The following is a 25,799-nucleotide window of genomic DNA, read 5'->3' as shown; positions in this document are numbered from 1 at the left end:
CTACTTTGGAGATCTTCCAAATTTTAAATGCACAATTGAGGGGAATACTTTAGACTGACAGTACTACTAACAAGAAGACTGCACCCTTTTTGAATTATCTGCAATGCAGATCTGCTTAAAAAAAACACTAGATTATCAGCTCATAGAAAATACCTTTGCTGTTTATGTTAATCCTATAGACACAATACTATATTAAGATAACTACAATATATTTACATGAAAATTATACTTTTCAATGCATCTCAAATGATCACAGCCATGCCAGTAGAAGGGAAATATTAATCTTTCATTGTAGGGAAATTCTGCCAAAGTTCTCTGCTACTCATTGTCCAACAATACCTACCGGATGTGCATATATCTAGACATGAGGCGAGGGTGATTCAGTCCAACACTCACTATCAAGAAATAAAAGCAGAAAATGCTGGAAACACTCAGCAGGTCAGGCAACATCTGTGGAATGAGAAACAGAGCTTACATTTCAGGTGCGAGGCCCATAGTCAGAACTGAATCTTTAATCTGGTTTTCTTTCAACAGATGTTACCAGCATGTTCTGTTTCTGTTTCTATTTCAGATTTTCAGCATTGGCAATATTTTGGCAATGTACCTGTGCATTTGACAATAAACTTGACATTGACTGATTTTCACTCACTGTCAAGGATTACTTACACTTGTCTGTAAGAATGCTCAGTTTCAGTAAGAACTTGGGGTGAATTTGCAACAAGTTAAACGTGGAGTTTTATAAACAATTTAATTTTCTTGGATTTCAAAACTAAGTTACAATTTATTTGTAAACAATCTCAAACAGCATTTTCTCCTTTACAAATGCAATGTAACTATTTACAATATCTGTGTGTCAATGAGTCCTGCATTTATATAATATTACAAAAAACTGATAACCAACTTTAATAGTCTTATATTGTATAGGGCGAGTAAACCAATATCTCCACCAAAATGCATCTCAGTACTTTGGAAAAAAAAGTAAAAACTTTAAAATTGTTTTAGGCTTCTCTTGGTTGAAAAAAATCACCTGCTTTTTTTCTCTTCTATATAATAGGTTAACTTAGTTTTACACAGTTTGATAAAATTACAGCATCCCAAAGCTCAAGCTGCAGTGTTATAATCATGTAAACAGGTGAACTAAGTATTGCAAACACATTTGTTCATGTACTCTGTAAGTCATGAAATGTACTCTAAGTGATCACTAAGAAATAATTTCTAAAGGAAACTAGTGAAGAGAGAATGTAATCTTATGTTTAACAGAGCAGACTGGAAGTACACAAATACAAATTTGACCTCAAATTTCTTCCAGTGGCATGAGAGAAGAAAACCAAATACAAAGAAATATTATACTAGATAGAAAAAAGCTCTAGATTTTTCACATCACATCTATGCCTTCCACTGATCTAGAAGACTCCTGGTGAGTAGAATTGATTTTTTTCAGAGAATTCCATGAGTTATACAATTGCATACTGATCATACAAAAGGTCCCTTATTTTATAATAATCTTCACACAAACATCCTTCCAATCCAATGCGTCCTGTCTCGGTCTGCAAATAAAAGAGCAGCAAGAATTTAAAGATAGATCCAAACACTTACTATAACCTCACCCCTTAACAAATACTGGAATTTGGAATTTAATTGGGTCACTATTGCAAAGTAGTCATGTGGAGAAAGTCAAAACACTATTTGAAGGTCTCTTAATAATTCGCAAACAAATGAAACATTGATAATAATGTAGCAGTTCGTTTCACTGCAAATCTGCCAACAAAATTTGGAAATTTTTTTTTTAAGAGAAATTACATCACAATGCTTGCCATTATATTTTAATTATAAATGCATTTTCTATTTAATATCAATATGCAACTAAAAAGCATCCCAGAACCCCAAAATTCAATATACTTTTTTCTCTTGGATATTATAAATAATACCTTAAACCAAAACAACAAAGAAATGGGAGACAGGTACTCAGAAGTTTGGTCAATCACTCCAGAATTCTCACTTCCAAATATTTTTAAATCAAGGAAGTTATGTTGCAGCTTTATAAACTCTGGCTAGATAGCATCCAGAGTATTGCATTCAACTCTGGTTGCCCCATTATAGGAAGGATGTGGAGGCTTTGGAGAAGGTGCAGAAGAGGTTTAACAGGATGCTGCCTGGATTAGAGGCCGTGTGCCATAAGGACTGGTTGGACAAAAGTAGGTTTTCTCTGGAGCGGTGGAGGCTGAGGGGAGACCTGATAGAAAGTTTATAAGATTATGAGAGGCATAGGCAGACAGCTGGTATCTTTTTCCCAGGGTCGAAATGACGAACATGAGAGGGCATGAATTTAAGATGCAAGGTGTGTGGGGCAAGTTGTTTTTTTTTTTACACACACACACACACACACACACACACACACACACACACACACAGAGTGGTGTGTGCCTGGAATGCACTGCCAGGGTGGTAGTGGAGGCAAATACAATGGAGGAGTTTAAGAGGCTCTTAGGTAGGCACATTAATGTCCAGAGAATGGAGGAATATGGACATTGTGTAGGCAGAATGGATTAGTTTAGTTAGGCACTTAATTACTAGTTTTAGTTCAGCACAACATCATGGGCTGGAGGGCCTGTTTCTGTGCTGTACTGTTCTATGTTCTATGGCACAAAAAACATTATGAGCAAATATTAATTACCCTAACACATAAGTGCTTAATTTGCATCTCAAATGAAAAAAAATCTCCCTTTCCAAATGGATCCTCGACTTCCTGACCAACAGACCGCAATCAGTAAGGATAGGCAGCAACATCTCTGTCACGATTATTCTCAACACTGGTGCCCCACAAGGCTGCATCCTCAGCCCCCTACTCTACTCCCTATACACTCATGACTGAGTGGCCAGATTCTGCTCTAACTACATCTACAAGTCTGCAGATGACACCACTGTAGTGGGCTGAATCTCAAATAATGATGAGTCAGACATCAGGAAGGAGATAGAGAGCCTAGCGAGATGGTATCATAAGAAAAACCTTTCCATCAATGTCAGCAAAACAAAAGAGCTGGTCATCGACTTCAGGAAGGGGGGCAGCACACATGCTCCTGTTTACATCAATGGGCTGAGGTTGAAAGACTTGAGAGCTTCAAGTTCCTAGGAGTGAACATCACCAATAGCCTGTCCTGGTCCAACCATATAGATCGCACAGCCAAGAAAACTCATCAGTACCTCTACTTCCCCAGAAGGCTAAAGAAATTTGGTATGTCCCCTTTGACCCTCACCAACTGTTATTGATGCACCATAGAAAGCATCCTATCTGAATGCATTACAGCTTGGTGTGGCAACTGCTCTGCCCGTGATTGCAAGAAATTGCAGAGAGTTGTGGAAACATCTCAGCACATCACAGAGACCAGCCTCCCCTCCATGGACTCTATCTACACTTCTCGCTGCCTCAGTAAAGCAGCTAATATAATCAAAGACCTCACGCACCCCAGACATTCTCTCTTCTCCCCCCTCCCATGGGGCGGAAGATACAAAAGCCTGAAAGCACGTACCACCAGGCTCAAGAACAGCTTCTATCCCACTGTTATAAGACTACTGAATGGTCCCCTAGTATAATAAGATGGACACTTGGCCTTACACAATTTATCTTGTTATGGCTGTGCACCTTATTGTCGACCTGCACTGCACGTTCTCTGTAACTGTAACACTTTATTCTGTATTCTGTTATTATTTTTCCTTGTACTACCTCAACACATTGTTGTAATGAAATGATCTGTACGGATGGCACGCAAAACAAGTTTTTCACTGCACCTCAGTACATGTGACAATAATAAATCAATTTACCAAATGAAAAATGTGAAAACTATTTGTCACAAAGGAAATGAATGAAGTGCTTAAATTATTTTGCTTCATCTAGTTTTGTTCAATACTATGAGAACCCCTGGTTGCTTTCCTGACCTTGCTTAGCGATGAGGTAAAGGAAAATTTTCTACTCATGAGAAATATATATTGATCGAAACCATCAAATTTTGCTTCCAACCTATGTCCTAACATTGCTAATGGTCTCTTAATGCAGTAACGCACCAAAATACTTACTCTTCGAACAGCTACCAAATTGTTGCAGACAAGTACACCTCCAACAAATTCTGCCTGAATACCTTCCCGCAAAAGAACTTGTTTAAAATCAGATAATCTTGGTTCATTAATAAAGACTGCTTGATGACCAGGAACCTAAAAATATTAAAAATATTAATTATTGCTCAGTAAGTGGACTTTAACATTTTATAGTTATCACATTCAATACGAGATCATCAGATTAATATGACTGGTGGAATAAAGGGCAGAGTCAGAAAGAATTTCAAAAGCACACATCTCCAGGACATCCAAGAAATGTTTCCATATAGTGGAGATAATAGTTTCCTGTTTCTTGATGGTTATGTCACTGAGCATTACAGCATTGTGTTTTACTTGCAGAACAATATAAAACAGAAAATGCTGGAAATACTTATCAGGTAAAGCTGCATCTGTGGAAAGACAAACAGAATTAACATTGAGTTGAAGATCCTTCATGAGAAATGGAAAGGAGAAAAAAGAAATTTATTAAGCTGCAAGGAGGGATGTTTCTGATAAAGGCAATCCAGGGTGACCATGGGGATAAGTTGCAAACAAGGTTATCTGATCAATGAGTGAGTTAGAGACTGAGAACGTAGACAAAAGAATGTAGGAGTTGCAAAATGCAGGGTAGGAAGATGTGAGGCAAGTTATAATATAAAATTCCTTATACATTATATTTCCCCAGTAACTAGCAGACATGGAGCTACAGGTACTTGACTGGTAAAATAAAGAAACAACCAGAAATCATTCTTCAAATTGTCAATGTCATGGTCCCCCACTGAAATCACAGGGAGATCAGCTATCTGAAGGTCTGATAAAAGATCGCCAATATGAAATGTTAACCCCATGTTTTGCTCTCCATGGATGCCACTTGACTTGCTCAATGTTTCCAAAACTTTCATTTACTGTTACAGTTTTGGGGCAATTTCATTAAATTCATTAGTTTTGGGGCAATGTGACTTGTTAGGTTTGACTCTAAACAATTCTTCTCACCAGCTTATTTTCAATATTCATTCTCAGGATGTGAGCGATGCAAACGGAACAACATTTATTGTTTATTCCTATCAGTTCTGAGGCAATAGTAATGGTCAATCCACATTGTAGCGCTAGAGGACATTAGATAGAGAAGTTAAACACTTCACTCCAGTCATAATGAAGCAGCAGCATCAGCTGCAGTGGAGTGCAGCTTGGGAAGGGATTGCAGGAGCTGATTCTCCTGTCGAAAGCTATTGCTTTCCTTCTAGGTAGTAGATGTCAGGGGAGCTGGAAACTGATATCAAAGCAGGAATGGTAAGTTTACGAAACAAATTGTAAACAGCAGATAGTACGTAGTGTCTCAAAGATGGATGGGATTGCTAATAATTGCAAATGCAACAGCAACTTGTATTTATGCAGCTTTAATATAGTTAACATCCCATATCACAAAGGAATTTTCAAAAATGATAATGACCCACATCAGGGCAGATGACTAAAATTTTGATCGAACCATGTTTTTGAGCAACTCAAAGAACAAGAAGATGGAGAAATTTAGGGAGACAGTACCAGATACACAGATAAACAAAAGGGCTGCTTATCTTTGATCACGTTGAGCTTCTAAAATGCTGCTGTGGCTGTACTTGTCTAGTTGTGTTAGCAATATTTCATCAGATCTTTGAGTTGAACTTTATAGCTGTTGTTTTGATATATTTGGCTCAATTTTACTTCTGATCTATGCAAACTAGTGCTACTGAAGATCAGACAGAGGTGGCTAGCTACTTTCTTGCTGAAGATGGCGGCTGCATGGCTGTTAATGGCATGAATATTTCTCGCCCCTTTTCAGTTCATGATACTCAAAACATGCTGTAGACTGACACATGACTCCATTGCCGTGAATGAAATTGAACATGTACAATAATTCTCAAGCAGGCCCATCTAATTTTAAAGTACAGAAGTACTCATTAATGATGCAGCTGAAGACTAGAATGCCAAGCATGCTGTTCCAAGCAACTGGCAGCCACGTCCCAGGGCTGCAGTGACTGGAGTTTTCCTATGTGACAGGAATACAATTTCTCAGTTCTGCTAAGGTTCTTGCTGCTACAAACAGTTGAGTTGCCTTAATGTCGAGTATAGACAATCGCAGTTCTCTTCCATCAGTCGGGCTGCAACAGTGTCAAAAGCTGAGACTTTCTGGTAGAATCAAAAATGAGCATCAGCAAGCTGGTTATTGGTGATTTGTTGCTAGATTACTGTTGTACAGTTATTACTTTGTTCATTGCCTTGCTGATGTTTGTTTGGACCTGATCAAGAATTCACTGGTTAGGTCTGAATGCTGTTTATAACCAATAAGTGCAGACTCCACCACTTCCAGTTAACTTGGGGCTTAAGAGTTAACTTTCCAACAGCAGAGTATCACTTTTATGTTTAGGTGTTGAACAATAAAAGAGGACGATAAATCTCACTGTAAGAAACTGTATTCATGCATTTTACATTATAAAAAAGTCAAGCTTGTTTGCTTATTGTGCTCAACCCACTGGAGTGTTTTACAGTTTATCACACACAAAGGTAGGAAAATGTTTATGGCAGTAGCTGCAAGTTCACACAATGGTGGTTAAATCTAATGGGCCCAAAGTCAAACTGTAGTTTAACTGAATAATGGATAGTAAAGGGGTTGCTATGGTCAAACAAGTTCACTCTTAATCAAAAGTGCCAAGTGTGCGCAAGAGCGAAAAAGACAGATCCCCATTTCTGAAATACAGTTCCACTGAAGTCAAGCAACTTATTTGTAGGAATTTTAGAGTTAATGATGCACCATAGCACAGTGAATACTTACCTGAAACACAAATAGAAATAAGGAATAATATGTACATAATAAGAGTTAATGACCTTGACAATAAAAACACACTAATCCTTTGACATCAAAATTTCTCTTCCTCCCCTCAATGAAAAAAGTCAACATTTTTGGCTTCTGGCAAGGGCAAAGACTAAATAATAATTAATACTTAAATTTTAATTAAGTTCACATTACAAACTATCAAATTTTGCAGATTTCATCTACAAGCTTTAATCTATTGTGCCCAAATACTCAGCTTAATTACACGCTGAAGAGGAGTAAAAACACAAGATAAGCCACTCATAAGAGGCTTTTGATATCAAAGTCTTTTGAAAAATAACCTTGCCTAGACAGTGATCGTTGTCACTTTACTAACAGCAGTGTGATGTATCCTGCTTTTGTAACTCAGTTCCTTGCGATTAATGGCATTGAATTTTGGAAGCCGTGTACAATGAGTTGTTGATACATAATGTGCTTGGCACTACTATTGAAGGTGAGTTTCTAACCACACAGCCTTGACACTTTAACTTTAAATATAATGTCATTTTCTTTTGTCAAGCTAGGCAACTGAGGTTTGCTGTCAAAGAGACATTATCCCCCCTTTAGGTGCTTTAACCATACTATTTTATTGGTATGAAATGACTAATTTATGATGGTTCACAGGTGCGAGAATCCCAAATTTGATCTTTAACAAAAGAAGTTGGATTTCCGGTATTACCAGTTATACGTTTTTACAATTTCTGCAATAAGAAATCCAGAATAACAATAATGCAACATTTATGTTAAAACAGATACAAGATAAAAATAAACATTTTTTTAAAATGGGAATTTAATTTTTTTAAAACATATAAGATGTTTTTAACCAAAAGGTCATTATTATTATAAAGCTGCAATAATTCCCATTATTTTCAAAGTCTAATCAAGCTCGATAATGGTCTGACTTGTAGGGAAGTGCAAGTTTGCAGAGAATGAATGGGCAGTATTTAGGTATTATTTCCATACCTCATTGGGTGACAATGGTTCCAGAGTGGGAATTACATCAAGATCTTCATTGGTCTCTTTTTCATCATCATCAAAAAGGCTCTTCATTGCCTTTTGTTGAGCCGCAACTTGATCTGAGCTATGTGTAGATGAAGGAGCATCCACTTGCATTTCTCCTTCTTCATCCTCTCTTAACTCCCCCTCTTCCAGAATGACCCCTGTATCTACTTTTGATACCCGCATGTCCAAGATACCATCTATCCAGGCTAATTCTGCATCCTTTGCTTTACAGAACTGAAGAGAACTGACCAAAGAATCCTTTAATCTAACCTGTGAGAATGAAATATATAAATATTAGGGAATCATGAAATGATAAGCACAGGAGGCAGCCACCGGGCCCCTCTAAATAATTACAAAAAGGCAACTAAAGCAGTTTAGCTAGCAGCAACTAGGCAATTTAGTATTTTAATATGCAATATCAAATGATTCAAATTAAATACTAAAGGTCACAGTTTAAATTAAGGGGTTTCACATTTAAGATAGAGATAAAATGTTTTCTTTTTGATAGGGTCAGAAGTCTGGAACTCTCTTCCTCAAAGGGCAGTGGAAGCAAAGTCTTTAAATTTTTTTTAAGGCAGAGGTTCATAGATTCTTAATAAGGAAAAGGGTGAAAGGTTACCATGGATACACTGAAATGCAGAGTTCAGATTACAATAGATTAACTATAATCTTATTAAATGATGAAGCAGGCTCAAGGAGTGTTTCTAATTTAAAACCTAGTAAATATGCATTCAGCAATTTTTGAAACATAAAAACTGAAATTAAGTAGGTTCATATAGAGTTTTATGGTATTTTTATTAATGTCTGCTGAGAATATTTTTCTAAATATATTACTGTACATTTTCCCATTAATCAGTTTTATCAAAATGTTGTAATATATCTCCAAGAAATTAGTTAGTGCTTTTCTCCTCCCATTTATACTTTCAGCTAATCTTATCACATTCTTCACAGTAAAAAGATTTTTGGTGCTATTTCTCTACAGGCTACAATTTTCTCAATTGCTAAGTAGGCATCTTATTCTTTTGTCACTCTAATTTGCTTTGGAAAGCATCAGATTTAGGTCCACATATGCAAAGACTCTAGCTTATGACTAGACACTTAAAAGTCTAACAATATGAGGATGTTAAATTCATAAATCTAATTTTTACAGAACAGATGAGTTGTTGTTTCAGGCTACAAATTATTAGTAATTCCTATTTCAGAAAATCTTACCAAAAGACAAAGGAGCAGAATTAGGCCATTCGGCCCATCGAGTCTGTTCCACCATTTGATCACGGCTGATTTACTTTTCCCTCTCAAACCCATTCTCCTGCCTTTTCCCCGTAACCTTTGACACCCTCACTAATCAAGAACCTATTAACCTCTGCTTTAAATATACCCAATGATTTGACCTCCACAGCCATCTGTGGCAATGAATTCCACAAATTCACCACCCTCTGGCTAAACAAAATTCCTCCTCAACTCTATTCTAAAGGAACATCCTATTCTGAGGCTATGCCCTCTGGTTGTAGACTCTCTCACTACTGGAAACATCCTCTCCACGTCCACTCTATCCAGGCCTTTCAAAATTCGGAAGGTTTCAATGAGAATCCCCCCTAATCTCCAGTGAATACAGGCCCAGAGCCATCAAACACTCCTCATACGTTAACCCTTCCATTCCTAGGATCATTCTTGTAAACCTCCTCTGGACCCTCTCCAATGCCAGCACATCCATCTTTAGATATGGGGCCTTAAACTACTCACAATACTCCAAATGTGGTCTGACCAATGCCTTAGTAAGCCTCAGCATTACATCCTTGCTTTTATATTCTAGTCCTCTCAAAATGAATGCTAACATTGCATTTGCCTTCCTTACTACCGACTCAGCCTGAAGTTAACCTTTAGGGAATCCTGCACTAGGACTCCCAGGTCCCTTTGCACCTCCAATTTCTGAATTCGCACCCCACTTAGAAAATGGTCTATACCTTTATTCCTTCTACTGAAGCGCATGACCTTCCCTATGCTGTATTCCATCTGCCACTTCATTGCCCATTCTCCTAACCTGTTCAAGTCCTTCTGCAGACTTCCTGCTTCCTCAACACTACCTGCCCCTCAACCTATCTTTGCATCAACCGCAAACTTGGCCACAAAGCCATTAATTCCGTCATCCAGATCATTAACATATTATGTGAAAAGTAGCAGACCCAACACCAACCCCTGCAGAACTCCACTAGTCACCGGCAGCCAACCAGAAAAGGTCCCCTTTATTCCCTCTCTTTGCCTTCTGCCAGTCAGCCAATCTTCTATCCATGCTAGTACCTTTCCTGTAATGCCATGGCTCCTATCTTGTTTAGCAGCCTCATGTGTGGCACCTTGTCAAAGGCCTTCTGAAAATCCAAGTAAACAACATCCACTGACTCTCCGTTGTGTATCCTGCCTGTTACTTCCTCAAAGAATTCCATCCGATTTGTCAGGCAAGACCTCCCCTTAAGGAAACCACGCTGACTCCTGCCTATTTTATCATGTGTTTCTAAGTACCCCGAAACCTCCTCCTCAATAATAAAGATGTTAATCTTACCAACCACTGAAGTCAGGCTAACTGGCCTATAATTTCCTCTTGTGTCTCCTTCCCTTCTTAAAAGGTGGAGTGACAGTTTTGATTTTCCAGTCCTCCGGAACCATTCCTAAATCTAGTGATTCTTGAAAGATCACTACCAATGCCTCCACAATCTCTTCAGCTACCTGTTTCAGAACTCTGGAATGTAGTCCATCCAGTCCAGGTGACTTATCCACCTTCAGACCTCCCAGTTTCCCAAGCACCTTCTCCTTAGTAATAGCGATTACACTCACTTCTGCCGCCTGACTCTCTTACCTACAAGCTACTTTTCCAAAAATAGAAGGCATAATCACCTTTGAAATACACTACCATATATTTGTCTGACCTATGAGGATTAGAAGACTTTCCTTTATGTCATACCTCAACAATGGGATAATTTTGCTGAAGTCTAGATTAGGGAGCATCAATCTTGGAAATTGTTATTCAGCCTACAATATTATTCACAATTTAAGCAAGAAACCTACAGTAAGCAATTAATATCCATCGAACATCATAACCTTCAAGTTGCAATACCTGGTAAATATGAGTTTCACTTGTAGCATCTATTGTTTCTTGAAGCTTTGGTGTGTAAACTTTGATGTCCTTTCCACCAAATGCTTTGCATGATTCAGCAAGATCTTGGCTGGACTCTGGGGGTCCATGAACAATAATTAACTGACGGGGTTTCATTTGATTAATAATTTTTTTAATGGAGTCACCATCTGAACGCCCTTCATAATCAATATAGGTCACTCTTGCCCTGTTTGAGAAAGGCAAATTATTTGATGAATAGGTACATTCCAATTTAAAAGGAGAAAAAAAAACAGATTTTCAAGTTACAACGCATATTACTTTCAAACACTATAGTCTCACTAACCTGATTTCTATGGTTTCTGTTGCTGAAACACACTTCGTTGGAACATCAGATAGATCCTGATCCATAGGTTCTTCTCCATTACTCAGACCAGAATCAAGTTTGCTCTTTTCTTCTTCTGTTGCCTGAAGCTCTGGAACTAAAAAGTCCTCGGCTCTGTAATAAAACAGCAATAAACACAAATAAGGAATCATAGAAAAAAAAGCTCATTTTTGGATCTTGCATCTGCATAGATATCAAACAGAATGAAAAAAAATTGTTGCAAAAATAAAAGGATGCCTTAAGAGGAAGAGAATCCAATAACCTATATACAATGAGAATTATGGCTGCCCTGAATGAAACTCCAGAAGGTTCAAGCAATCAATAATCTTGGGCAATATTTATACTTGTTCAGATCAATGAAGCTACCAGCATAGTGCAGAGAGGTTTAATAGTTCATGAATAAAAGATCACTACATACATTGAGGAGGGAAGGACAATGGTAAGTTGTCTGCAAAGATCTTCTCCCTTTTTCCTTCTTTCTAGGGCTCCTTACATCAAATAGCTCAATAAAGGTTTTACTGAGAAGCTTTGACGTCAGACAATTTGTAGTTACAGAGACCTTTTAACAAGAAAAATAACATTCAAAAGGTACTTCATAGGAGTGTAGTCTAATGAAATGGACTCAGACAAAGGAGAAAATAGGAAAAGTACTTAAAATCCTGGTCAAAAATCTTGAAAGAAAGCCGATTAACTGTGTCAAAGGTCGCACATAGTTCAAAAAGATGAAGGACAGAGAGTACAATGTGTAAACAATCACAAAATGTAATGTGTGATTTTGGGGTTGACAGGATGCATGGAGAGGAAAGAGATAGGAGGTGAGGATGTAGCTTGTAAGGAAAAGGAGGATCATCTATGGAATTCTGAGGAAGGTGATCACAGCAGCTTTGAAGAAGGGATCACACCAGGTGACAGAGAATGATTTACATTGTCACCCAGCACGGGAATCAGGATAGGAAGTTCATTAGCTGTTTTTTTTGGAATAGATCACTAAAGCAAGAGATGGATTTCATGGACAACTGAAACCTAGAGAGGGGATAAGTGCAAACAAAACTAGAGAAAGAAGTTTGGGGGGAGGGTAAATGGGTCGAACAAAGGGAAAATCTTTGATAGGGTAAGAACCTAGGGTAAGAGTTTGTTGGGTCAGTTTTTTTTTCCCTCTCCATTAGTATAAAGTGGCCTGCTCAGCATGTCCATAGCCCTGCTATTAGCAATGCATAATACAGACAAAGCAGCATAACGTGCATCCAACTGCCACGTTTAACTCACTTAATTTCATCCTATCAGTGATATTCCTTTTATTCTTGCCATCCCTCCTCCATCTTCCCTGCTACTGAAAACTAACTTTCCCAGTTCTTAGAAACATTAACTCTGTTTCTCTTTCTACAGATGCTGCTTTACTTGTTGAGTGTTTCTGGCATTTCCTGTTTTCATTTTAGATTTACAGCATTTTCAGTTTTTTTTTGATTTTCAATCTGGAAAGGAAGGGCAAGTTGAGGGGAGGGGGTGTGGTGTGTGTGTAGGGTTAGGGAACTGGAGTCTAATAGGGCAGCTAAATGACTAAACTCAATGCTAGAGGAAACTTTACAGTATAATGATATAAATGATGTATGTTTAAAGAATAGCAAATGAACCCGTCTCCTATAAAATAAAAATGATACAGTTGATTCAGCCTATGAATGAAAATAACATATTACCCTTCTAATATGCAGCACAGCTTGCTACTAAGACTCAGCTGGAAGTAACCCCAATGCTGACACTACTCTTGATACAATTTTCTCCTCAATTAATTTATCAATAGAGAACGTCTTTCTTTTTCCCCACAAATTGAGTAGGTGAGGATTATGTTTGCCTGTCCAACCTACTCATTGCATTTAAAAGTGCTTACACATTTTAAAAAATAAAAAGATTCCATTGCCAGACAGTTGGATTCCAGCATAACAGCATATGCTCTCAATTTCCTTTAGACTACTTCTTTGACTAGAATGCAAAAACCCTTAATTTTAGAAGATCTGGCTTCCACAATTCAATAGTTCTGAAGTAATTATCAATCACAGAATCTCTAAACAAGCTCGATGCTGTAAGGTGAAGTGCTGCATTATGAAACAAATATAGTGAGGAATGACAAAGCCTAGCAAGGAGCTGCTGTAAGAATAGCTGATGCAAGCTTGAAGTGAAATACTAATTTTATGGTGCAACTATTGTATGACTATATGGAAAATACTGGTGTTCACTTTACGGCATTTTAATTGTCTAAAAGACATTGTGGTAAAAATTCATAGGCAGTGGAAAGCACAGGCTAAAATGGAACTAAGCAAGAGAGCCAAGCAGGGTTGTAGAGGAACAATTTCTTTAAACATACAAAATGCAGAAGATTGTACATACAAGTTTCAGAACTCCACACAGCAAACATCCATTGCTTTCAAAGTCATATAAGACCAAACATAAAAGTACAATCTCCCACCATGGTTGGAACACTTAAAGCAGTTGATCACAACAGGAGTCACTACTTCAAGAGGTAGAACTGACTTGGGGCAGTTTTGGTACCACAAGGTGGTGGTCAATGGGATGTACCTTATTATTTCTCCATATTCATCCCACTTCACCCTCTCTTCTGTTGCCGGGAACATGGGATACGATTTTTTAGCTTGTTTGAAGAAGCTTCCTTTGCGACTACTCTCACTTTTCATCATGAGATCATGTTTGGCTTTTCCGGTCAGCGGTTGGTCTAAGTCTTCTTCAACGTCACTCTCATCACTGGAGTCAACATCTCGCCTGCAAGGAAAATACAATCAGAGATCCTATTGATGTAATTTTAAACAAAAATGTAATGTAACAAATGTATCTTAAACTAGTATTACATTGAAACATTAGAAATTTAATCAAACAGTAAAATTATAAGAATTCCACCTAAGCTCTGAATGTGCATGGGTCCTATTTTGTTACAAAGTTATCTTAGTTCCATTAAAACTTTATATAGTCATTAATCTATAATTAGAAAAATGCATTTATTTTATGAAGAATTAGAATGAAAATTTCCTCATTCAGGTCATTCAAAAAATAAATGGCAGCATTTTCAAACAAGAATGTCTGCATTTGGCCATTTAAAATAAAGTCTGGAACTTCCACATATGCACTAACAAATGCAAAAGTCCCAGACATAGTTGCAGATTCTGTAAGCTCCACTGTTGGACTCTTGCAGCCCATCCCAAAGGCAACTGAGTTATCAGTTGCACGTCATTTTAATCTTCCCACTACCACTCAGTCTTTGTTCTCCGATGCTGTTCCAACAAAACTCAACCTCAGCTCCAGGAACAGCACCTCTTCTTCTGACTTTCCAAGTTACTGCCTTCGGGAATCTACATCCAAAGAGAGCAGAGAAAATAAAAATCTAAAACATGACCTTGTTAAGTTAAAGGCCCCTTCCACTTACTCTTTCTCTTGTTCCTGCTTTTTAGCTGCCTCTTTCTTGAGCTTTTCCTTCTCCAAATACTCTTCTAATTCCTTCCCTTCCAATTTTACACGACGCCTAATCTATTAACAAAACATTGATAGTCAGAATAGAATGGCACAGAAACAGCGACCGATTTCAAGACAGGAGAAAGAAAAATATTCAAACATGTAGCCAGCAAGAAATATGAGCCCCTGCCCCCCCCAGTGGAAGAGATAATAAAGCTATTAACAGGCTAAAAGAAAATTAATTCTTCAAAATTTGATTGAACAGATATTACTCAAATTTCCCCTATTTTTTTTTTACAAATATCATCATGAAAGTTTCTCAGAGTGCTTAAATAGCTAAGGTACTTACAAGAATATATATGTACTTAGGTATTTAAAGATAAAATGAATACAGATACCACTAATACTGAACAAATATAAAAAGCAATGCAAAGCGCTTCCAATGGATGCCACAAGGCGCCATTTACCCAGAATGCCAAGTCACTGAATAGGGGGATGTAGAATTTGGCAGCCCTGTGAATCCCACCATGAAGTGGAACCAGAGAATAAAGAAAAAGTTATTTCTCCTATGGAGGGAGAAAATATAAGGAAAATCCGATCACTTATTTTTGCGAAACCGTTCAGAAGCCAATGAATCACAGGTATGGATGCGTGGGAGTTGATTACCTTCCTGCTTGAAGGCAGAAGATACTACATGCCTGCAAAACCCAGGGGGATTTGGCTTTGTTGAAATTTCATCATCAACTGAAACTGCCTTCACTCGTTTACAATGGTTACATTACAATTCAGAATTTTTCATCAACCAAAAGAATAACAACTCTAATTTTAACCTGCAGCCTTTTTACCTTGCACCCTTACCTCTATTTCCATTTTTTTGGTGAGAGGATTGTCTATCAAATATCTGGCCAGTGTACCTGGTGTTGTTCTGTACGTGAGAATTACTGAATTCTTTGGGTCCTGACACCATTGTATGAATAGGTCACGTGAAAATCCACATTCCATATCAGACTGACTAGCAAGCACCACCTTTGGACTAGGCACCCGCGCCAAATCCGAAAGGCTGTGGCACAAAGAAAGGTGACGAAATTGAAAGGGATTGTTTCGCTTGTCTTCAAAGCATCTCATTAACTTGTCGCTCATCCATTCTACCTAAAATTAATGGAATTAAGACAATATTTTATCATTGCATCCCAGTGCCAACTCAACATATTCCACAGCGAGGGTTTCTAACTTCACAAGTTAAATTCTTTAAAAAATAGCCATTGAAGTCAAATTGACATTTCAATGATAGAACATTTACAAACATACAAGTGAATATTCCCAAGAAAACTCTTTTTAAAATGTCAAAATGCTGGCTGATAATAGTCATACCATATTTCTTTCAAAATAAGGTTACTGATTAGCAAAGTTTTGCATAACTGAAACAAACTTTTCATGATATACCAATAATGAATGAAGTCCAAGATGAAAAGTTATTACTTTGTTAACATTTAGTAAAGTGGCATGAAATCAGCCTATACATGGTCAAAGGAAAACCTCCTCCATGTTTAAATGTGATTCCATTTAAAGGATGAAGGGAATAGATTTGGAAAAAAAAAACTCATTAGTCATGAAGAATAATTGATTGTTTTTCAGCTTCCATTCTAATCAAGAAATGCCACGAACTGGGCATTTCAAAACCCTCCATTTCATATTTTTTGGCTGGAAGTATGATAACCTTGCACTTATTCACCAACAGACCTGCTTTAAAGCTAGCTGAATGGCTTTTTCCTGAACTTTGCACCATAAATTTTTTTTGAGACTTAAGATGCATAAACTTCTCTCACTAGAGATTTTGTGTGAGGTAGTAGCAAAAAGGGAGAAAGAATTTTGTGTAAAATGTTCAAATGGTATATATTGTATTCTTCCCTTTCCGAAAATATGATAACTCTTTATGTAATCGTGCCTGAAAAGGAAACAGAAGCTGAACTCTGATCCAATAAATCAACAAACCTTAGCCTGTAATGTCAACAATAGCATGAAATGAAAACTTTCAGACAAACCTGTGATTTGGAAAACTCCACCACATTATAGCTAACGTTATTGAGTAAAGCAAGAGAGTACACGCTCAGCCCAGCGTCTTTTGTCCTCCAGATTTGGTCCAAAAGTTGAGCTAGTTCCAGCACTCTGCCAGCTGTATCTAGAGCAATCAGCACGTTTCCATCACCACGCAAAGTCTCCAGGACATTGGCTGCAAGGCAAAACCATTGCGATTGAAAGAAACTTTGACAATACTTATTTTGACATACCAATCGACTTGTAGAAATAAAAAAGGTTACACTCTTCTGCTGAATGCATGTTCTTAATCCAGCTCAGGTCTTATCCATGTACTTCAACTCTATTGAGAGCCAAAAGAACTCTTGTTTTTCCCCTAAAGGGATCCACAGAACAGTGATACTTTCCTATTTGCCATTCTCCCTTCCTATTTGCCATTCTCCCTTCCTATAGTTGATGCCACCTTTGTTTCTATATTCTCTGTCACAAATTTACTTAGAAATAAAATAAAAAGGAATGTTCTTTCAAAAAATTAAGATGCTTTACTAATTTAAGATTTAAATGTTTTTGTCCATTTCTACAGGCTTATTTTGCATCACCATGTATAAGGACATGACCTTCAAAAGACAATACAAAGTGGGAAGACTTTAATCAAAATAAGCATTCATCTCAATAGAATTCTACATTATTATGACAGAATATTTAAACTCTAATTCTGGGAGCTTTAAACAAAATCTACCAACTTTGAGCATAATGATTATGACTTGTCATTAGTACTCAGCCATTTATAATGGCTTGGCTCATTACAGTAAAACTTTAATCATCTGTTATTTGATTATTCAGAAATCTCAGTGTTCCGGCATCTGGCCCATTCATTAGTCAGAAGTGTGTCAGGTGTCCAGTGCGCAAGCGGAGTGTGGGTTGGATGCATGGTTGGAGCTGGGGTCTGGACTGTGGTCAGGCCACGATCCAGAGTGTTTGTACACTTCAGTTTGTTTTGACAAGATGCAGCTTACCAGCTGAAACTCACCAGGTTCTATTTCCTGCTCCCTTTAAACTCACTGTGGCTCAGTTTTACACTTACAACCTGAAACTCACCAGGTTCACTGAAAAATTTACTATACTACTGTGCAATATGTAATAAAAAAGTGAAACAAAAGTGAATTGGGATATTAAAAGGAACAGCAATAGTCCAGGAAATCCCTTAGTCCAGCACTAACAGAACCCCTAGACTGCTGGATTAATAGGTTTTTGCCATACCTTAAAAACACTAGCATTGTTAAAATCTAACAATACTATCCTCCATTACTATGAAGTATAAAGTCAACCATGATGGTGCCAAGAAATAATGAAAGCAATGGTAAAATCAAATCAGTGTATGGGTTTTAATTAAAGAGAAGACTAATACAAATGAGCAAGTCTACCTACTTTGAATATTGCCAAAAATAGCAATGAATACAAGTATAACTAGAATTTTGTCTAATTCAAAGAAATATCCCCATTCCTTGTTAGTTCCACTTGCCCTTATATGCCAACACCTCTTTTACCCTGGTAAAAAAGAGCTCTTGTACAACTACTTGGCTAGAAAAACAATCAGCAAGTAAGGGTTACCAGATTCACAATTTGTGGCCATTAATACTAGTTTTCTTGGAGTATTAAAGAAGAGATCAAGCACAGCTGGCATACATCGCAAAATCTTCAATCTTACGGTTTTTAAAAAAAGAAACAGGTTTTGATGCAAACCAACAATTTCTTCACAGTGAATATTAATGGACTAAATGATTCAGAAATACAGCAGAAGTGGGTGGAAATGTAAACCTTACAAATATTCCCCTGTAAGCCTCCAAATTTTTGTTTAAAATCAAAGGAATACGGAAGCTGTTCTAAAATACACTAACTGCTGTTTGAATATGACAATTGTACTCGTCTGTTTTAATGGAAATCCATCTAATTCTGATTTTGATATCAAATGTTGTTGAAAAATACATACTGAGCAATTGTTCATCACGTTGTTTCCTTCGGGGTTGAACATAGGTGGCATTGAAAGAATCTGTGATGAGTAATGAAGGCCGGCTAATCATTTCCAGTGAACATCCATTCAGATGGCTAAGAAGTAAAACAGATAATTAACTTCGAGGCTGCACCTACAAAAACTAGTTCTGAATCTGATCTTACACTGGGTCCAAATGCAAGAGTCCATGGTATGAGCAACATGTCGGTGATCTAAATCAAAGTTTAAAGATTTCAGAACTTATGCCTGTAATCTATCTTGTACAAGAATCATTTAACATTAAAAACACATTGCTCCATAAATAGCTATGTCTGGATTTCTTGAGATGAGTTTTAAGATATTAACTGATGCTCTACACAAGTTTTGACAAGTAGCAAATGTTGCGTAATCACATAAAAGTGAATCTAGAAGCGTTACTCACATTTCTCTCTTATGGTTAAAGTCAACTGCATACACAATCTCCTCTTCGCCATCTTTCACAATCTTCCAAATTGTTCCTCCAATCATGTGACCTGCAGGTAACGGAGTTATGGACAGACCATGTCCTTTACCTAAATACAAGACAGAAATTAAAAAGTTCAACAGATGAATGCAAGTGAACAGCTCATTGGATTTTTAAATACGTTGAATCCGTAATTTGTTGCCATTTTTTGGTCCCATAACTCAATGCATAGCATCAAAGTATTCCAAACCAAAAGACTTGAGGCTCAGAGAAACTGAGCCATTTTGTGTTAATAATATAGAGCTTCCTCCAACCAAATCTCCGGCGATTTGCATTACCATAGTGATGTCACTTCAAATTTAATTCATTGGCTGTAAAGATCTTTGAAACATTGAGTGAAAAGAATGACATCATGCAATTTTTTTCAGACGAGGCCCCTAGTCTTCATAAGATACATCTCCAAACAATCCACTTGGAGTTTAAGACCCATGTTACAGATGGGTTGGAGTTATATATCTAAAGGTCATCATGACAGTGATGCCATTCTAGTCTACCAATAAAATAAAATCCCATCATTTGCTTCATGTCAATAAATTGAACAAGGGTTACTATCCAGTTCTTGAGATCGCACCTTTTAAGTTGACAATCTGAGAGTATTTCAGTTGCTGAATCTTGTCAAATGCTGCATCCACATCATCCAAAGTAAATAAGGAGAACTCTTCAGTATTGTGCCGTGACTTGTAACAAGAAATTAAATTGATTTACAACTTCACAGTAGGAAATTATATCCTAATGAGCCTCATTTTTAATCTATTAACCTATATTAGTCTTACATTCTTAAGATATTATTAATTTTAAATCAATGTACGATTTAAGCAAAAACAATAATACATTCGACGAAGACTTGCTGCACTTGGCTGCTCCTTTTAATCATCACTGGCTGCTACTATCAAGGTTAAGATGTTTGAACACAAATGAATATTAACTACATCCTTAATGATATATTTGAGACCACAGATTGCTACTAATGAACTCACCTGATAGAGATCATACATAAACATCTGCCCCATCTTGTAAACAGGAATAGTGGCATAAATTGAGCAGTTTAAACCCAGCCTCCCAACAGCATAAGGGAGTGCTCCCAGGTGTAGGGGATCAGGATGAGAAAGTAGGATTGCATCAACCAAATGAACATATCTGCAAACAAAAAAAAACGCATTTCATTATAACACAGCAAAAAGTAATCATCTTAAAATCTAACTGGATCAGATTGTACAGGATCTGGTTCACTGCCCAATGGTGCCTGCCTGTCTGCATTATCCAGGTACACAGGGCCAGCCAAGTTGACACTCCAACATAAAAGTCCACCTGCAAAGCAGAGCAGGCTGCAAGTGGTGACACAAGAGACTGCAGATGCTGGAATCTGGAGCAATAAACAATCTGCTGGCGGAACTCTGTGGGTCGAGCAGCATCTGTGGGAGGGAAGGTATTGTCAATGTTACGGGTTGAAACCCTGCGTCAGGACAGGTCCTCCAGCAGATCATATGAGGCTGCAAGTGGTGACTAGGACTAGGCCTCAGGTGGTGCATCCTGAGTTCCCACATCTGGAACACCCTGATGGCCTTTGGACAACCCACTCCTATCAAACGCCTCTGAACCATTTTCAAATGTTTCATAATTGGAAGCATTTAAAAGCAGATCAACCCAGCTTAAATGATTTAAAAAATTATAATTAAAACTAATTCAAAAGTAGCTTAAAGTCTGAGAAATCAATTAAAAGCATTAAGAAAGCAAAATAAAGAAAAATAAACAAATCAACTGCCTGCACTTTTACTCAGCGTTGGTGACCCTGCTGAAATGAACGGTGTCCCACTACTTGTGCCAAAGAACAAGTGAGTGAGAAGTTAGATGTGCCAGCATCCGTCATCCAGCACATTTCTGACTCTGTGTTCCAATGCTGAGGTGCAAAACACAATCTCAAAGCATAATGAAATTAAAACCCTACAACACCTCGGGAAATACTTATGGTTTAAAGTTCATGGCTTGATGTACATCACAATATTCCACTGAACACCACTGTGGGATTCCATGTATGAATTCTGGAACTGGACATTACATAAGTTTATTAGATTTCTAAATTGGATCAGGAGCTCAATAACATATACAAAAAAAAGATACAGATAAAATAAATCCAATTTAAGACTTCAAATTAATCCAAGGAAATAAATCCTCAGGACATAAATGAAAATAAGAAAACAGAAATAGGAACAGTAGGAGGCCACATGCAAGCTTGCTCAGCCATTTATCGAGATAAGACTGATTTTGTATAATGGCATTTTCCAGCCTGATCCCCAAATCCCTTAATTCCCTTCATGCCCAGAGATCTATTGATCTCTGTTTTAAATGAAGACAACGACTGAGCTGCCTCAGTCATCCAGGATGAAGAAATCCAAAGGCTCACCACCATCTGAGTCAAGAGATTTCTTCTCTTCTCAGTCTTGAATGGCCTGCCCCTAATTCTCAAAATATCCCCCCAGTCTGAGTCCTGAGGTCAGGAGAAATATCCTCCTGCAGCTAACCTGTCAACCCCTTTAATGTGATTTCAATGTGACGAACTTTCATTTTTCTAAACTCTAAACAATACAGCCCCAGTCTATTCAATCTTTCCTCATACAGCAAACCTACTATCTCTGGAACAGTCTGGTGAATCTTCACTGCACTCCCTCTAATGGCAAGCATATCCTTTCTCAGGTCAGGAGACAGAAACTGTACACAATATTTCAGGTGCAGCCTCACCAAGGCTCCATACAATTGTAATAAGATGTTTTTACTCCTGTAATCAAATCCTTCTTGTAATAGTTGAAAAGCAACCTTAAAACAGATATACTGACAAATATATTGATTTGATACTCATAAGTATTTATAATAGCCTAGCAAGATCATAGATGCAAAATACAATGTGCAATTGAAAATGCAGTTTGGCACTCCAATGTTAATACGAGAGGTAAGAAAGTCATTGAATAGGATGGTCCTTGCTCATCTCTGACTCCTTGCAGAAAACATTTTTGTACAGAAAATGAACTAACACTGGAATCATGTTGATGTGTCAATAAACAATCAACAAACCAACAATTAGCTTTTAAAAAGGTACCAGACATTTCTTTAATCCAGTAACATAGTCCTCCATACATGATAGGGACTAGAACAGGCCATTCAATTTTAGAGCTTTCTCCACCATTCAGTTGATTTTATCCGAGTCGATTTTATCCCAGCTCGGTTTATCCATTTTCCCTCTGTCCTATAACATTTGTACCCATTAAAATGGTTATGAGCTTCAGATTCCTCCAAAGAAAACTAAAGATGTACTCTTCAGTTTTTGCCACAAGCTCTGTCCCAAGCCATCAATTCCATCCCCCTCCCTGCTCAGACAGTTAGCAATCTGAGCTGAGCTTTGGGCCCATATCTTCTGCACATCTATTATGGTAGTTGAATTAATGGTGCAAAGTGGGATAAATGGACTTAATCTGGTGGTCGTTACTTATACAAAATTTCAGAGTCATCAATGTTAAAAACTAAATACCCAGGCTACTTGAAAATCAAAGAACTATAGAAACTGGAAATCTGAAGTTTAGCAGAATGAGAGGTGATGGCACTGAAACATATAATATTCTTAATACGGATACAGGGAGGATGTTTTCCTTGGCCAAGTCTAGAATTAAGAATCACAGACTCAAAATAAGGCATCAACCACTTAGGACTGAAAAGGACAATTGCTGGAATTTTCTACCTAAGAGGACCGTGGAGGTTCAGTTATTGATTAACATTCAAAATTGAGATTGATAGATTTTTGGATATCGGAGGAATCTATAGATTTGGGGATAGGTTACAGCAATGGTGCTGAGGTAGAAGATCATCAAGGATCTTATTGAATGATGCAGCAGGCTTGAGAACCCTCTATCAACTTCAGTATACCAACACTACAACGATTCCTAAACTGTACCAAGTGAATTTTGTCTTTCAACACAAAATTTGTCAACCAACAACTCAGATTTAAAATTTCCATCAAGTCCTTCCATGGCCTCATTTATCAGAATCTTTGTTACCTTTGCTATCCCTGCAACCCTCCAAGATCTCTGTACTTCTCCAATTCTTGTATTGTCTATACCCTTGATTTCCTCCAAACAACAACAACAGCCTCGCCTTCAATTATCCAGCTCTAAAACAAGTTGTTATAGATGATTTTTCACTTACTTTTTCAGGGCATCTATTATATCCATGGAGAAGCTTTCATCCCAGCCACAATCAAGCAGAAAGCGGAATTCATCCACCTGCAGCAAATAGCAGAGGGCAGATTCCTCCTGTACTCCCGAAATGGCGGTCAGCTTTATGATAGACGTCATTGTTGGTTTTCAAATAAACAAAGACCACTGGCAAAATTTAAAAAAAAGACCAACAAATGAAAAAAAAAGCATTTTTTATAGTTTAAACAAAACAAAACGTTACAAGTAAATTGTTCTTTTGGAAGGCTTATGAACAGATGGTAACTCTGTAGATGACCATCTAACTGGTTAAACCCAATGGGTTTCAGACTATTATGCCCTCTCTGATGGCTCTCTTGTGGCTGTATAAACTTGGTCTTTCAGATGGGATAACCAACAATCTGAAGGAAGTAGTAGCAGGTCAAGCTGCATCTAAGGGAGGAAAGGAATAGTCGACGTTTCGGGTCAAAACCTTGCATCAGGACTGAGAGTGGAGAAGCAAGATGGCCAGTGTTAAAGGGGAGAAGAGGAGAGTGGTGAGAAAGGAGTCTGAATTGATTGGGGGACTGAGGAGGGGTGCGATATTGTTTCCTTCACATCAGTAGTGGCTGCACTTGAAACCCCAGCACTGCCTGTGAGGGGTTACCCCCACCCCAGCACCGGCCGTGAGGAGTTACTCCCACCCCCCCCCCCCACCCCCGGCCGTGAGGTGTTACCCCCCCACCCCCGGCCATGAGGGGTTCCAACCCCCCCCCCCCACACCCGGCAACTGCAGTGAGGGGTCACCCCCCCCCCCCACCGGCCGTGAGGGGTCACACACCCCCCCCCCACCCCCGGCAACGGCCGTGAGGGGTCACACACCCCCCCACCCCCGGCAACGGCCGTGAGGGGTCACACACCCCCCCACCCCCGGCAACGGCCGTGAGGGGTCACACACCCCCCACCCCCGGCACCGGCCGTGAGGGGTTACCCCACCCCCCCCACCGGCCGTGAGGGGTCACACCCCCCCACCCCCGGCACCGGCCGTGAGGGGTCACCCCCCCCACCAACCCCCGGCACCGGCCGTGAGGGGTCACCCCCCCCACCAACCCCCGGCACCGGCCGTGAGGGGTCACCCCCCCCACCAACCCCCGGCACCGGCCGCGAGGGGTCACCCTACCCCCTACCCCCGGCACCGGCCGCGAGGGGTCACCCTACCCCCTACCCCCGGCACCGGCCGCGAGGGGTTACCCCCCCTACCCCCGGCACCGGCCGCGAGGGGTTACCCCCCCCCTACCCCCGGCACCGGCCGCGAGGGGTTACCCCCCCCCTACCCCCGGCACCGGCCGCGAGGGGTTACCCCCCCCCCACCCCCGGCACCGGCCGCGAGGGGTTACCCACCCCCGGCCGCGAGGGGTTACCCCCCCCCCACCCCCGGCACCGGCCGCGAGGGGTTACCCCCCGCTACCCCCGGCACCGGCCGCGAGGGGTTACCCCCCGCAACCCCCGGCACCGGCCGCGAGGGGTTACCCCCCGCGACCCCCGGCACCGGCCGCGAGGGGTTACCCCCCCGCTACCCCCGGCACCGGCCGCGAGGGGTTACCCCCCCCTACCCCTGGCACCGGCCGCGAGGGGTTACCCCCCCCTACCCCCGGCACCGGCCGCGAGGGGTCACCCCCCCACCAACCCCCAGCACCGGCCGCGAGGGGTTACCCCCCCTACCCCCGGCACCGGCCGCGAGGGGTTACCCCCCCTACCCCCGGCACCGGCCGTGAGGGGTTACCCCCCCTACCCCCGGCACCGGCCGTGAGGGGTTACCCCCCCTACCCCCGGCACCGGCCGTGAGGGGTTACCCCCCCTACCCCCGGCACCGGCCGTGAGGGGTTACCCCCTCCCCCCAAATCCCACCTGCTGGAAACACCGATCCGTGTGTGATGAAGAGGGCGGCTGTTCACGATCGACACGCCGGCTGAGGATGACGGTGAGACCAAGGTTGTTGGCGGGGCTGGGGGTGTCGGTGAGGCCGGGGCTGAGGCTGAGGCCGAGGCCGGGGGAGACGCCGGGCCCGCAGCTCGGAGCGGCCGGAGAACCGACGGCCTGACGTCAGACGGCGGGCCCACCACCTGCGTGCAGCGTCACCAGGTCACAGGTTAACGGACTCCACCATTCATCCTCCACTCCCACCGTG

General features: G+C 39.9%; 1 protein-coding gene across 1 annotated transcript; it reads right to left on the bottom strand.

The window, feature by feature from the left end:
• Positions 1 to 282: 282 nt before the first annotated feature.
• Positions 283 to 25,784, bottom strand: cpsf2 (cleavage and polyadenylation specific factor 2). The gene is made up of 15 exons (XM_052026282.1): positions 25,520 to 25,784; positions 23,625 to 23,800; positions 20,411 to 20,570; positions 20,005 to 20,110; positions 19,353 to 19,482; positions 18,911 to 19,026; positions 16,929 to 17,116; positions 15,745 to 16,035; positions 14,861 to 14,961; positions 14,002 to 14,202; positions 11,392 to 11,544; positions 11,049 to 11,274; positions 7,901 to 8,209; positions 4,072 to 4,206; positions 283 to 1,547 (listed from the first exon to the last, which is right to left on the bottom strand). Exons 2-15 carry the CDS (start codon positions 23,771 to 23,773, stop codon positions 1,455 to 1,457), a joined length of 2,358 nt encoding a protein of 785 aa, XP_051882242.1. The 5' UTR covers positions 23,774 to 23,800; positions 25,520 to 25,784; the 3' UTR covers positions 283 to 1,454.
• Between the last annotated feature and the right edge of the window lie 15 nt (positions 25,785 to 25,799).

This window comes from Pristis pectinata, chromosome 1 (assembly GCF_009764475.1).
Source record: "Pristis pectinata isolate sPriPec2 chromosome 1, sPriPec2.1.pri, whole genome shotgun sequence".
Classification (NCBI taxonomy): domain Eukaryota; kingdom Metazoa; phylum Chordata; class Chondrichthyes; order Rhinopristiformes; family Pristidae; genus Pristis; species Pristis pectinata.
Note: the sequence above shows the minus strand (reverse complement) of the source record. Positions and strands in the feature narration are given on the sequence as shown.

What these genes read in the sequence shown, in the direction of transcription:
- cpsf2 (XM_052026282.1), bottom strand. Translation starts at nt 23,773, where the DNA reads ATGACGTCTATCATAAAGCTGACCGCCATTTCGGGAGTACAGGAGGAA. An exon ending in TTATGTATGATCTCTATCAG is followed by an intron (nt 20,111 to 20,410) that starts GTGAGTTCATTA and finishes TCTTGTTACAAG; the next exon opens with TCACGGCACAATACTGAAGA. An exon ending in GTGAAACTCATATTTACCAG is followed by an intron (nt 8,210 to 11,048) that starts GTATTGCAACTT and finishes TCATTCTCACAG; the next exon opens with GTTAGATTAAAGGATTCTTT.